The following is a 14,771-nucleotide window of genomic DNA, read 5'->3' as shown; positions in this document are numbered from 1 at the left end:
CCAAATACTCCAGGGACTGAGAGGGAACAAGATTTCTCTTGGGGTAATTGACTGTAGGCACTTCAGCACTTTCTACACCGACTGAGCCAGTCATCTGGGTACGGATGCACCAGACCCTTTCCCTACTTAAGGTCACCACTACCAACCACCATCACCTTGGTGAAGGTACGTGGCGTCATTTCCAGACCAAAGGGCAGGGCCCAGAACTGAAGATGTTTCCCAAGTAACCTGAACCTTAGAAACCTTTGGTGCTCTTGCTGAATGGTTAAGTGACGATTGGCATCTCTAGATCTGACAGAAGCCTAATTCCTTGCACAGCACAGCGATGACTGACGTTAGCATTTCCATGTGAAAACACAGAACTCTGAGGGCCGCGTTTAACTTCTTTAAATCCAGAATGGGTTGAAATGATCCTTCTTTCTTTGGCACCACAAAATAGATGAAATACCTCCCTGTTCTCTGCTCCTCTAGCGGAACTTCAGATGGTCCACTGTTCCTCGAACTGCTACTAGCTTTATGAGAGGACCACAGGGGGACGTGACATCTGCTGGCAGGGAGGCAAAACCCAGGAGTCTGGACGGATCTGGGTAAATACAGGGAACTGCTGGAGACAGAGAAATACTGAGGGACTGCAGGTGGCACACTGGGTTATGTACAGTGTCAGTGAGACTCTCTCTGTCTCCATCTGCTGGCGGGGAGGCAAAACCCAGGAGTCTGGACTGATCTGGGTACATACAGGGAACTGCTGGAGACAGAGAAATACTGAGGGACTGCAGGTGGCTCACTGGGTTATGTACAGTGTCAGTGAGACTCTCTGTCTCCATCTGCTGGAAGGGAGGCAAAACCCAGGAGTCTGGACTGATCTGGGTACATACAGGGAACTGCTGGAGACAGAGAAATACTGAGGGACTGCAGGTGGCACACTGGGTTATGTACAGTGTCAGTGAGACTCTCTCTGTCTCCATCTGCTGGAAGGGAGGCAAAACCCAGGAGTCTGGACTGATCTGGGTACATACAGGGAACTGCTGGAGACAGAGAAATACTGAGGGACTGCAGGTGGCTCACTGGGTTATGTACAGTGTCAGTGAGACTCTCTGTCTCCATCTGCTGGAAGGGATGCATAAACCCAGGAGTCTGGACTGATCTGGGTACATACAGGGAACTGCTGGAGACAGAGAAATACTGAGGGACTGCAGGTGGCTCACTTGGTTATGTACAGTGTCAGTGAGACTCTCTCTGTCTCCATCTGCTGGAAGGGAGGCAAAACCCAGGAGTCTGGACTGATCTGGGTACATACAGGGAACTGCTGGAGACAGAGAAATACTGAGGGACTGCAGGTGGCACACTGGGTTATGTACAGTGTCAGTGAGACTCTCTCTGTCTCCATCTGCTGGAAGGGAGGCAAAACCCAGGAGTCTGGACTGATCTGGGTACATACAGGGAACTGCTGGAGACAGAGAAATACTGAGGGACTGCAGGTGGCTCACTGGGTTATGTACAGTGTCAGTGAGACTCCCTCTGTCTCCATCTGCTGGCAGGGAGGCATAAACCCAGGAGTCTGGACTGATCTGGGTACATACAGGGAACTGCTGGAGACAGAGAAATACTGAGGGACTGCAGGTGGCTCACTGGGTTATGTACAGTGTCAGTGAGACTCCCTCTGTCTCCATCTGTTGGCAGAGATGCATAAACCCAGGAGTCTGGACTGATCTGGGTACATACAGGGAACTGCTGGAGACAGAGAAATACTGAGGGACTGCAGGTGGCTCACTGGGTTATGTACAGTGTCAGTGAGACTCACTCTGTCTCCATGTGCTGGAAGGGATGCATAAACCCAGGAGTCTGGACTGATCTGGGTACATACAGGGAACTGCTGGAGACAGAGAAATACGGAGGGACCGCAGGTGCACACTGGGTTATGTACAGTGTCAGTGAGACTCTCTGTCTCCATCTGCTGGCAGGGATGCAGAAACCCAGGAGTCTGGACTGATCCGGGTACGTAAAGGGAACTGCTGGAGACAGAGAAATACTGAGGGACTGCAGGTGCACACTGGGTTATGTAGTTTCAGTGAGACTTTCTCTGTCTCCATCTGCTGGCAGGGATGCAGAAACCCAGGAGTCTGGACTGATCTGGGTATATACTGGAATTGAATATACTCGGATAACTTTGTATCTCACTGGGCTTTTGAATATTGGGGAGAAAAATCCCTAGCAAGCTAAGTGGGTGCCAATCCCTCCTCCATCCTCTACCTTAAAAAAGGTGCTGGCCAAAGCCGCACCCCCCAAGCTTTGCCAGTGTGCTGAATACAGCTTCTGACTGCTAATTTATTCACTTCACTACTTAAAAAGACCAATGATTGGTCCCTTCACAGACCACTCTCAGGGACCAATCCTTCTTCAGAACGAAGACTAACTTAGAGTAACTTTAGACCTGCAGAGTTAGCCAGCTCTGATATTCAGCATTAGCTGGGTAAATGTAAGGTCCCTCCCCCAAAACACACCCACCCTGCCTGTTCCACGGGGCAGGATATTTAAAATTTGGGCTGCACAAACCCCTTTGATTATCAATCTCATTCTTGTTATTATAGAGTAAGAACAACTGAGGCTTTCAGCCCCTTCAGAACCCCAGAGGGAATGGCCCTGCTTACCCATTTCCACCAGGGTCACCACAATATCTGAGAGCGTTGGCTGTGTCCTGGCCGTGTGTTCACAGTAAGACTTGGCACTCCGGCCAATTTCGGACAAATCTGACCAAGAAACAGAAGCAAATCTCCATTAACATTTCTGAACACTCAGGGCTTCCCTGGTGTCCAGAAAACCAGGCAGAACAGGACAGGAGGAAGAGATCTGAGCAATGAATGTTACATGGGCTCTGACAGCAGAACTTCACTCAGGCAGGACAGGACAGGAAGAAAGATCTGAGCAATGAATGTTACATGGACTCTAACAGCAGAGCTTCACTCAGGCAGGACAGTACAGGAGGAAGAGATCTGAGCAATGAATGTTATGTGGACTCTGGCAGCAGAGCTTCACTCAGGCAGGACAGGACAGGAAGAAAGACCTGAGCAATGAATGTTACATGGACTCTGACAGCAGAACTTCACTCAGGCAGGACAGGACAGGAGGAAGAGATCTGAGCAATGAATGTTACATGGGCTCTGACAGCAGAACTTCACTCAGGCAGGACAGGACAGGAAGAAAGATCTGAGCAATGAATGTTACATGGACTCTGACAGCAGAACTTCACTCAGGCAGGACAGGACAGGAGGAAGAGATCTGAGCAATGAATGTTATGTGGACTCTGGCAGCAGAGCTTCACTCAGGCAGGACAGGACAGGAAGAAAGACCTGAGCAATGAATGTTACATGGACTCTGACAGCAGAGCTTCAGGCAGGGCAGGACAGGACAGGAGGAAGAGATCTGAGCAATGAATGTTACATGGACTGACAGCAGAACTTCACTCAGGCAGGACAGGACAGGAGGAAAGATCTGAGCAATGAATGTTACATGGACTCTGACAGCAGAGCTTCACTCAGGCAGGACAGGACAGGAAGAAAGATCTGAGCAATGAATGTTACATGGACTCTGACAGCAGAGCTTCACTCAGGCAGGACAGTACAGGAGGAAGAGATCTGAGCAATGAATGTTACATGGACTCTGGCAGCAGAGCTTCACTCAGGCAGGGCAGGACAGGAAGAAAGACCTGAGCAATGAATGTTACATGGACTCTGACAGCAGAGCTTCAGGCAGGGCAGGACAGGACAGGAGGAAGAGATCTGAGCAATGAATGTTACATGGACTGACAGCAGAACTTCACTCAGGCAGGACAGGACAGGAGGAAAGATCTGAGCAATGAATGTTACATGGACTCTGACAGCAGAGCTTCACTCAGGAAGGACAGGACAGGAAGAAAGATCTGAGCAATGAATGTTACATGGACTCTGACAGCAGAGCTTCACTCAGGCAGGACAGGAGGAAAGATCTGAGCAATGAATGTTACATGGACTCTGACAGCAGAACTTCACTCAGGCAGGACAGGACAGGAGGAAAGATCTGAGCAATGAATGTTACATGGGCTCTGACAGCAGAGCTTCACTCAGGCAGGACAGGACAGGAAGAAAGATCTGAGCAATGAATGTTACATGGACTCTGACAGCAGAGATTCACTCAAGCAGGACAGGACAGGAGGAAAGATCTGATCAATGAACGTTACATGGACTCTGACAGCAGAGCTTCACTCAGGCAGGACAGGAGGAAAGATCTGAGCAATGAATGTTACATGGACTCTGACAGCAGAGCTTCACTCAGGCAGGACAGGAGGAAAGATCTGAGCAATGAATGTTACATGGACTCTGACAGCAGAGCTTCACTCAGGCAGGACAGGAGGAAAGATCTGAGCAATGAATGTTACATGGACTCTGACAGCAGAGCTTCACTCAGGCAGGACAGGAGGAAAGATCTGAGCAATGAATGTTACATGGACTCTGACAGCAGAACTTCACTCAGGCAGGACAGGAGGAAAGATCTGAGCAATGAATGTTACATGGACTCTGACAGCAGAGCTTCACTCAGGCAGGACAGGAGGAAAGATCTGAGCAATGAATGTTACATGGACTCTGACAGCAGAGCTTCACTCACGCAGGACAGGAGGAAAGATCTGAGCAATGAATGTTACATGGACTCTGACAGCAGAGCTTCACTCAGGCAGGACAGGAGGAAAGATCTGAGCAATGAATGTTACATGGACTCTGACAGCAGAGCTTCACTCAGGCAGGACAGGAAGAAAGATCTGATCAATGAACGTTACATGGACTCTGACAGCAGAGCTTCACTCAGGCAGGACAGGAGGAAAGATCTGAGCAATGAATGTTACATGGACTCTGACAGCAGAACTTCACTCAGGCAGGACAGGAGGAAAGATCTGAGCAATGAATGTTACATGGACTCTGACAGCAGAGCTTCACTCAGGCAGGACAGGAGGAAAGATCTGAGCAATGAATGTTACATGGACTCTGACAGCAGAGCTTCACTCAGGCAGGACAGGAAGAAAGATCTGATCAATGAACGTTACATGGACTCTGACAGCAGAGCTTCACTCAGGCAGGACAGGAGGAAAGATCTGAGCAATGAATGTTACATGGACTCTGACAGCAGAACTTCACTCAGGCAGGACAGGAGGAAAGATCTGAGCAATGAATGTTACATGGACTCTGACAGCAGAACTTCACTCACGCAGGACAGGAGGAAAGATCTGAGCAATGAATGTTACATGGACTCTGACAGCAGAGATTCACTCAAGCAGGACAGGACAGGAGGAAAGATCTGATCAATGAACGTTACATGGACTCTGACAGCAGAGCTTCACTCAGGCAGGACAGGACAGGAGGAAAGATCTGAGCAATGAATGTTACATGGACTCTGACAGCAGAGCTTCACTCAGGCAGGACAGGAGGAAAGATCTGAGCAATGAATGTTACATGGACTCTGACAGCAGAGCTTCACTCAGGCAGGACAGGAGGAAAGATCTGAGCAATGAATGTTACATGGGCTCTGACAGCAGAACTTCACTCAGGCAGGACAGGAGGAAAGATCTGAGCAATGAATATTACATGGACTCTGACAGCAGAGCTTCACTCAGGCAGGACAGGAGGAAAGATCTGAGCAATGAATGTTACATGGACTCTGACAGCAGAACTTCACTCAGGCAGGACAGGAGGAAAGATCTGAGCAATGAATATTACATGGACTCTGACAGCAGAGCTTCACTCAGGCAGGACAGGAGGAAAGATCTGAGCAATGAATGTTACATGGACTCTGACAGCAGAGCTTCACTCAGGCAGGACAGGAGGAAAGATCTGAGCAATGAATGTTACATGGACTCTGACAGCAGAACTTCACTCAGGCAGGACAGGAAGAAAGATCTGAGCAATGAATGTTACATGGACTCTGACAGCAGAGCTTCAGGCAGGGCAGGACAGGACAGGAGGAAAGATCTGAGCAATGAATGTTACATGGACTCTGACAGCAGAACTTCACTCAGGCAGGACAGGACAGGAGGAAAGATCTGAGCAATGAATGTTACATGGACTCTGACAGCAGAACTTCACTCAGGCAGGACAGGAAGAAAGATCTGAGCAATGAATGTTACATGGACGCTGACAGCAAGCAGAAGAGAAGAACGGATAGCAGCCCTCTGCATGGGCCTTCGTCTGCCATAATTCACAGTGACTTATCCCTATGATTTCTACACCAGAAAGGCCCTAAAAGGAGCACTTGCTGTTGCCTGTATATATTATGTCCTATGCGCTCTGCAATGCAAATATTAAGAAACTGGGGGAGTTAGATTATGCCCTGGCTTACAACTGAGGTTCATTCCAGTCATGGTTTGCACAAAATTAGCCCATTAGCAGAGAGAGACTGAAAGAGCAGTGTGGGCCTTCTTAGTCCATGCACAAGGCTCCAGCACATCATCTGCCACTGCCTGGCAACGTATGAACATGGGACAGCAACTCTGCTTCACACATTGACACTAGACTTTACCATGAAAGTGTGCGTCTCTCCCCTGGGCCCTGTTCCCCATAGCTCCCTCGTCTCTCCCACCTAACAAGGAATACTCACAGCTTTGTAACATTTCAGTCAGAGTCTCGACCGCAGCCTTTTCTGCACTCTCAAAGCCTGCCTCTGTCAACAGAGAACTGACCACCACTTGCAGAGTTCTCCTTCGCGCCAGGGAATAATTATCCGTAGGAGTGGATGAGTGTTTTCCCCCAGATCGCTGTGGAATGGAAGAATCCCAGGTTAGAAAGTCATTTTTTCCCCATTCTCGCTTGCTAACCTCCTTATTCAAGATCATTGACTTAGGACTGGGGACACTGGTATCGCACTGCTTCCCTCAGATGGCAACAACAAATAAATGGGCCGATACAGTAAAAATCGCGGGAGAGCTCCCGGCGCGCGTGCACAGGCCAGTGTCCTGTGTGCGCCATACAGTAAATTAATTTATTTAAATTAAGCCCAGCGGTAAAAAGAGGCGCTAGGGACAGGAGCGGTGGCTGTCAGCGGGTTTGACAGCCGACGCTCAATTTTGCCGGCGTCGGTTCTCGAGCCCCCTGACAGCCACGGGCTAGGAAACCGGACGCCAGCAAAATTGAGCATCCGGTTTCACTTTTTTAAACTTTCGGGACTTCCGACTTAATATCGCCAGGATATTAAGTCGGAGGGTGCACAGAAAAGCAGTTTTTACTGCTTTTCTATGCACTTTCCTGGTGCCCGGAGAAATTAGCGCCTACCTTTGGGTAGGCACTAATTTCTGAAAGTAAAATGTGCGGCTTGGCTGCTCATTTTACTTTCTGAATGGCGCGCGAATACCTAATAGGGCCATCAACATACATTTGCATGTTGTGGGCGCTATTAGGTTCGGGGGGTTGGACGCGCGTTTTGGACTGAAATAGAGCCAAACTCCAGCTACAAGGGAAACATACTGCAGACCCTCTGAATGAAGCTCCCTCAGAAGACTGTGTGGCTCACCAGCCTAGTACAGATGCCAATGGCCACCTCCCCCGCTGATTCAGTGGCCACAATGATAAATGTACCTATGTATCGGGCTCGGGAAATCTTTACTCCCTTTCAGACCAACTACAGTTACTTACAGCCAAGGTGTTGGTCCAGATGAAAATCAAAGGCAGGAAACTTTGGAGAGAAAATGTGATAGACTTCAGCAGGATGAAGCTTTTTTGGTTAAAGTTGATATTTTTCTTCACAAGAAATTGGACAACTTGGAAAATACAGTGAAGCAGAAAAATCTAAGACTTATTAATTTTCCTAAGCTGATAAAATATTTTCTAGAAAAGGTGAGGGTTAAACCTGAAGCTCTAAAACTGTTCCCAGGACTTTTTATCTGCCTGTAAATCTAGGGAGAAGCCTGAATTATCCTCAATTTTGTCTGAAGTCTTAGATTTAAAGGCTTTTCTGGAGAGCTCTAACCCACCACCCTGCATTCGATTGGATTATGAGGCTATTTTTCAAACGTAGAGGTACATTTACTAAGCCATGATATATAGCGTGTATATGAACACTATTTATCGTGCGATATACTAACATAGCATATTTTTCCCAAAAAATTAACCCCTATTGAAATTAGCTGCTTTGCATGCATAAGATTTACAAATGAATGCAAAGTAGGTAATCCTATGCATATAAAATAACACGGCTTGCCTCAAAAAAGCAAGCTGCACTATTTTAACAAAGTTTCAGGAGTTGTAGTTAACTGATCCCTCCCCTTTTGTTACATACAGTTCCTTCCCCCCTCTATATAACATCATGCCTGGTAGTCTGGTGGCCGCACCTTTGATAGAAGTGACATCCTGGTGCTCTAGGGACCCTCTCCCGCACACACATACACCCCCCCCGGAGCCTCCCTTACCTAAGTCGACTATCAAGTGCCCCCTATGCCCCGGGCCAGTCAACACCATTTTCCAAAATGGCACCAACCGTCCTTTAAGGGCGAAGGAGAGGGAAGAGTGGAGAAGGTCTCTCTTCGAGGCTCCCGCATGCTGCAGTGAGAGTGATGCTGAGAGCTGGAGCACACGACTCAGGCAACTTACATGCCGTATCCACTTTACAATTCTGATGTTGACATTTAGGAACCAATATTCAAAAAAAGCTTATCCCTAATCTAGGCCCCTTTCTCAGCCAAAAATTCACATACATTTAAGAGCCTAAAAGTCAGTGCTGTTCATCTGCCTAGATTTAGGCTTCTAGCTCTGAAAAGCACAGCCGAGCTCCTAACTCTGCTCCTCTTCACCCACTTTTAGTCTTCTTCATTTAGAAGCTCAGGAAATTGTTTACTGAACTAATGCTTTATTTAGTTTATTGTAAGATATTTACGTGTTCTTCTGCTCCACTTAGTTCAATACGACGAGTGAGGTTATCAAATTTGCGGATGTTACAAAATTATTCAGAGTAGTTAAATCACAAGCGGATTGTGATACATTACAGGAGGACCTTGCAAGACTGGAAGATTGGGCATCCAAATGGCAGATGAAATTTAATGTGGATAAGTGCAAGGTGTTGCACATAGGGAAAAATAACCCATGTTATAGTTACACAATGTTAGGTTCCATATTAGCAGCTACCACCCAGGAAAACGATATAGGCATCATAGTGGATAATACTTTAAAATCGTCGGCTCAGTGTGCTGCAGCCGTCAAAAAAGCAAATAGAATGTTGGGAATTATTAGGAAGGGAATGGTTAATAGAACGGAAAATGTCATAATGCCTCTGTATCGCTCCATGGTGAGACCACACCTTGAATACTGTGTACAATTCTGGTCGCCGCATCTCAAAAAAGATATAGTTGCGATAGAGAAGGTACAGAGAATGGCAACCAAAATGATAAAGGGGATGGAACAGCTCCCCTATGAGGAAAGGCTGAAGAGGTTAGGGCTGTTCAGCTTGGAGAAGAGACGGCTGAGGGGGATATGATAGAGGTCTTTAAGATCATGAGAGGTCTAGAACGAGTAGATGTGACTCGGTTATTTTCACTTTTGAATAATAGAAGGACTAGGGGACATTCTATGAAGTTAGCAAGTAGCACATTTAAGACTAATCGGAGAAAATTCTTTTTCACTCAACGCACAATAAAGCTCTGGAATTTGTTGCCAGAGGATGTGGTTAGTGCAGTTAGCGTAGCTGGGTTCAAAAAAGGTTTGGATAAGTTCTTGGAGGAGAAGTCCATTAATGGCTATTAATCAATTTTACTTAGGGAATAGCCACTGCTATTAATTGCATCAGTAGCATGGGATCTTCTTAGTGTTTGGGTAATTGCCAGGTTCTTGTGGCCTGATTTTGGCCTCTGTTGGAAACAGGATGCTGGGCTTGATAGACCCTTGGTCTGACCCAGCATGGCAATTTCTTATGTTCTTAACACATTTTGTATTTAGTGGTCCATAAAATATTAAATTAAATAAATAGTGAACTTAGTAACCTACGTTTATGCACTCAGCCATAGTGCACTTTCAGAAGGGCCAATTTAAGAGCCTAACTCCACAAATCAGGAGCCTAAACCCTTTGAAAATGGGCCTCACTGTGTTTTAACGTAATTTTATGGACTAGTTTTCTTTTCTGATACAGGTGTACTGATGTTATGCTATTTAATAGCACAGGATGAATTCTCTTAGAATTTTGGGAACAGCAGAGAATGAATAAATAGCAGGGCATGCAGAGTCTCCAGAACACTTATTTTTAGATAACTTTTGTGTGCCTGGAATGAAACCACAATATGATTATGTAAGAACAAGTCCTTATAGCCAGCACTGTTGGGAACAGCTGAACCAGAGGTAGCTTTCAGGTCCTGTTCACCCAATGAGAAAGAAAAGCACAATGTCAGTTGGCCTTGCATGTCACTGGTATCCTGAAGCCAGGTGCTCACCTGCCTTTCATCTCATCTGTCAAACCTACTGCATGGGATCCATGCTGTAATCCAATCATCTTTCTAAAATGTGTTATTTATAAGCGTATTAGATTTATTTATGTCACTATTTTTAGACAGCTCAGGGCAGAGTATGAAAAATCATTATTAGCCACATAGACTTGGGAAAGCCACTGCTTACCTCTGGATATGAGCAAGAATATCTCATTAGTTATTGTTTTGCTTTATGAAATACCCCAAGCCTCTTGTCCTGTATGTTTGTCTTATTAGATTGTTAAACTCTGTTGAGCAGGGACTGTCTTTTTGTATGTTTGTACAGCGCTGCGTAATTCATATAGAGCTACAGAAATGTTAAGCAGTAGAGGTAGTAGATATTTAGTATGTGAAATATACAAATTTTAAAATAAATATTCTTTAGGATCTTGATGGATACTTGTGACCAGGTTTGGCTAATGTCAGGAATTACCCACCCTATATGCAGGTTATACCATGCACGTAATTCCACTATTAATGTACCTTTATGCATAGTGAGGGGGATCTGTTCCCAGGGACAGGGTTGGAAAGTTTTTCACAACTGAGTAAATTTATCTGAAAAAATTACTCACATAAAAAGCAGGTTGCAAAGCTGTGTGCATGTTGTTTTGTTTTTTTTTTTAACAGTTTTCAAAGGGAAAGTTTTTGCTTTGAAAATTGGTACAATATCACAGGTAAGAAGTAGCCACAAATGTTACACTTCTGTGGTCCTTACTGCCAAAGACTGAATTGTATTATGCATTCTCTGACTGGGGATTATTCTGAGATTAATTCAGGCCACAGCCTGGTGATCTTTATTTTCCCAATGAGCTGGAGCTAATGTGGGAGAGGGTTACCCATGGGAAAGGAATAAGCGGTAAGCACATGTCTGATTTGAGCTGGGGTATGGCCCTCCCTATTACGAATCTGTGTAACATTGGGGGTGAAAGTGGGGGGGGGGAGAATGCCATAAGAACATGCCATGCTGGGTCAGACCAAGGGTCAATCAAGCCCAGCATCCTGTTTCCAACAGAGGCCAAACCAGGCCACAAGAACCTGGCAATTACCCAAACACTAAGAAGATCCCATGCTACTGATGCAATTAATAGCAGTGGCTATTCCCTAAGTAAACTTGATTAATAGCCATTAATGGACTTCTCCTCCAAGAACTTATCCAAACCTTTTTTAAACACAGCTACACTAACTGCACTAACCACATCCTCTGGCAACAAATTCCTCTGGCAAATAACCCAACTGACACAAAACTGTTTGGCCACCCCCAAATAAAAAACCCATAAGTGAATTGTCTTTTGAGTCACCTGCTAAAGAGGTACTGGGGTGGGACCTGCAACATGAGTGAAGCAGCAGGCCTAAGTACAGATGCATATAAAGGGGTGGCACGCTGGAGGCAGCAGATGTGCATGAAGGGGAGAGGAAACCACCCCGCCCAAATCTAACAGGAAGTGGCCAAAGCGCGCCCCGAAATCAACCTCACCCCATCTTCAGGGCGCTAAATTACCACGTGATCTCAGCCATCCAATTAGAAGGAGCTCTAGAAAACCAGCTTCGCGTTCTCTTACGTCACGACCTTCCCATTGGCAGCCCGATAACCAATAGGACACGAGCACGGCCTCATTGAGGCGGTCCAGCCAGTCGGATGCGGGCTCTGTTTCCCAACGGACCCGGTACCAACAGCTGGAAACGCGGCGGGGAAAGGCCGTCCCGATTATAACCTAATTCCCCATCCCACGGGATACGCGGCTCTTACCGAGCCCGAGCCGCTGGTCGCCACCGGAGCTTCCGCCATCTTAGCTGTGTGGACTGCACATGCGCCAAACCCGGGGCATGATGGGATTTGTAGTTCATGGGTACGGAGAGAGGATCTTGGAAGTCTCCTGTGCCGCTGCTGCAGGTGCAGGAAAATCATCATGCACTTAACTGACTGGAGAGGAGGACAAGAATGATAAGCTATTGAGCCAATAAAGTTATCTAAATGAATGAATGGCCTGATCCCCACCAGGGTGGAAGGAAGGGGGGAAGATGTAATGGGATAATGGAAAGCACTGGTTTAAAGTTTAGATGCAATTATATTTTGTCATGGGGGATCACCTCTTGATGTTGACATTGGCAGTTCACCATCCTGGATTATGTCATGGGTCAATATTTTGAGTCTCTTTGAGAATGGCCGGGATAAAAACTGTATCTTTGAATATTCTGAAGACGTGGCTTTTCCTCCAAGCCTTCCCCTAGTCAAAATGCCACTTCGAACTCAGCCTAAGGAATGAGATAATTACCAATCTCATAACCAGTTATTTATTATTTATTTGTTGCTTTTCCGCTCTACCTTTCTTCCTGGCTACTCTAGCCCCCAAGTTCAATGCCCCTGTTTTATGTAACTTTGCTTGATTCAGCCTTCTTGTTCTTGGTTACACTTGTTTTTCCCCCAAGTTCCATGTAAACCGGCCTGATGTGAATTTCTATTCGTGAAGTCCGGTATAGAAATATATATTAAATAAATAAATAAATATTCACAGAATATCTAACCCTGTCAAAAGCTCAAGTCTATTACAATTTCTGAAACAGACGGGGCAAGCATAGCATTCCTGCAAGAGACCCACCTGGTGGCCCCCAAACATGGAAAACTTAAAAGAGCAAAGGTAGGACAGGCATAGGCTTGTGTTCTGATCCATAAGAACCTTCCTTTGCAGAAGGTCATTATGTGAATCTGGAGGGCAGTTTATATGGGCAAATGATCACATAATTTCAGGCCCAAGGTAGGACAGGCAGAATTCTGTAATAAGATGCGAGAGGTTCTTCTGGGATATGATATAACAAGGGTTTGTATGGGGGAGTTTGGATAAATCTGGATCACGGAGCTCTCAGGCTGATACCGGCAGAGGCTTATAGATCGAATGCAAATGTGGGATTTGGTGGACAAATGGAGAGAGAGGAACCCAAATTGTAGACACTATACATATTTTTCTTCGAGGTTTCAAACCTATAGCTGGACAGATTTTTTTCTTTGTAGCAATATCTTAATGTGCACCACATCTGATCACCTCTCATTTAAATCGTATGTTGACAGGAGTCAGCGGGCTTGGAGGCTTAATGTAAAAAAGATTTTAGAGATAACATGAAAGAGGCTGTGGAGGATTTAGCTGCGCTGAATTTAATCCTACTCTAAGGTGGGAATCTTTGATATGATTTCATATGCCAGTTATCAAATTAAGCTGAGCAAATTAAAACAGGCAGAGTTAGAAAAGCAAATTCAATTACTAAAGCAAAAGCATAAATTACACTGTTCTCGTAATACTTTTAAAAAATTGTGTATAGTGCGAGATGAACTTAAAGAACTGCAATGTGTTTCTCACAACAAACTTATTATGGGCAAGGTAGCAAAGCAGGCTCCTTATTGGCAGTCTGGGAGAGGTCTGCAATATCTGTCATTACAGATAGCCAGGGGACTATCGAGCAGATGCTTGACATTAATGCTTTCCGAATCCAATACAAAGCCCTGACTCTCATCCATAAAACTCTGTACAACGAGAACATAGACTGGTTCTGTGCTGCCCTGCACTTTCAGATGCCTCAAAGGAGCCTACAGTCCTCAAATACCGGCCGTCCCCCAACCCCCTCCCCAAAATCAGCACACCTGAACACAATCTGGGAGCGTGCACTATCCTTGGTGGGACCCATCCTATGGAACAATCTACCAACCGAGCTAAAAATGGAACCCAAGAAAAAACTAAAAACATGGCTTTTCCGAAAAGCCTTTGGGTGAACACAACCAGGCCTGAAGCACCACCATTCCCTCTCTCTAAAACAACCTTGTCCCCATAGTGCATCCTGTTAAGAAATGTTACACTCGCCTTTTCCCAACACTTACCTATTCTGACAAAACTGATACTACGTGACTAGATCTAATTTGAATATCTCCTTTTTATATTGTGAAGTTAATGTTACCTTCCTTTCCACCTAAGTCTACTCAAATCAATAAGGTTTGTCACACCAAATGATTCCACCTCTACCTACATTTCCACCTATGTTGTCTTTATGCACTATCCTAAGATTCTCTGTTAAGATGCCTTTGTAAGCAATCCTGATTATTTTTTTGTAAACAAATGTGATATACTAGTTCGAATGTCGGTACATAAAAATAAATAAATAAATAAATATTTTGCCAACTTTTATCAGGCACAACCTGAACCAGAAGAACAGACGATCCTATATTTTGTGGATCCTTTAGGTTTGCCTTGTATTGAGGTAGAAGATGCAGATTGGTTATCTGCAAACATTACTTCTGATGAGGTTATGCGGGCTTTGAAAGCTC

General features: G+C 45.5%; 2 protein-coding genes across 6 annotated transcripts in view; both read right to left on the bottom strand.

The window, feature by feature from the left end:
- LOC115074466 (acidic mammalian chitinase-like) overlaps positions 1–12,246 on the bottom strand; it is a 44,834-nt gene extending 32,588 nt beyond the window's left edge. The window contains exon 1 of the mRNA XM_029573934.1: positions 12,210–12,246. The gene's annotated coding sequence lies outside the window, so the exon portion shown is untranslated. The remainder of the gene's footprint in view (positions 1–12,209) is intronic.
- Positions 1–14,771, bottom strand: part of LOC115074471 (transcription initiation factor TFIID subunit 8) — a 30,431-nt gene that overhangs the window by 6,728 nt on the left and 8,932 nt on the right. For 2 of the 5 annotated variants that reach the window (XM_029573943.1, XM_029573940.1), the window contains 2 exons: positions 6,619–6,775; positions 2,649–2,747 (listed from right to left, as the gene is read on the bottom strand). In XM_029573943.1, the coding sequence (XP_029429803.1) occupies positions 2,649–2,747; positions 6,619–6,631 (112 nt within the window). In that variant the 5' untranslated portion in view covers positions 6,632–6,775. Of the gene's footprint in view, positions 1–2,648; positions 2,748–6,618; positions 6,776–7,649; positions 7,671–11,960; positions 11,976–12,209; positions 12,347–14,771 lie in introns of those variants that run through there. The other 3 variants (XM_029573941.1, XM_029573942.1, XM_029573944.1) reach the window with 3 other exon arrangements.

Source organism: Rhinatrema bivittatum, chromosome 12 (genome assembly GCF_901001135.1).
Source record: "Rhinatrema bivittatum chromosome 12, aRhiBiv1.1, whole genome shotgun sequence".
In the NCBI taxonomy this organism is placed as follows: Eukaryota; Metazoa; Chordata; class Amphibia; order Gymnophiona; family Rhinatrematidae; genus Rhinatrema; species Rhinatrema bivittatum.
This window is presented reverse-complemented; position numbering and strand designations above follow the sequence as displayed.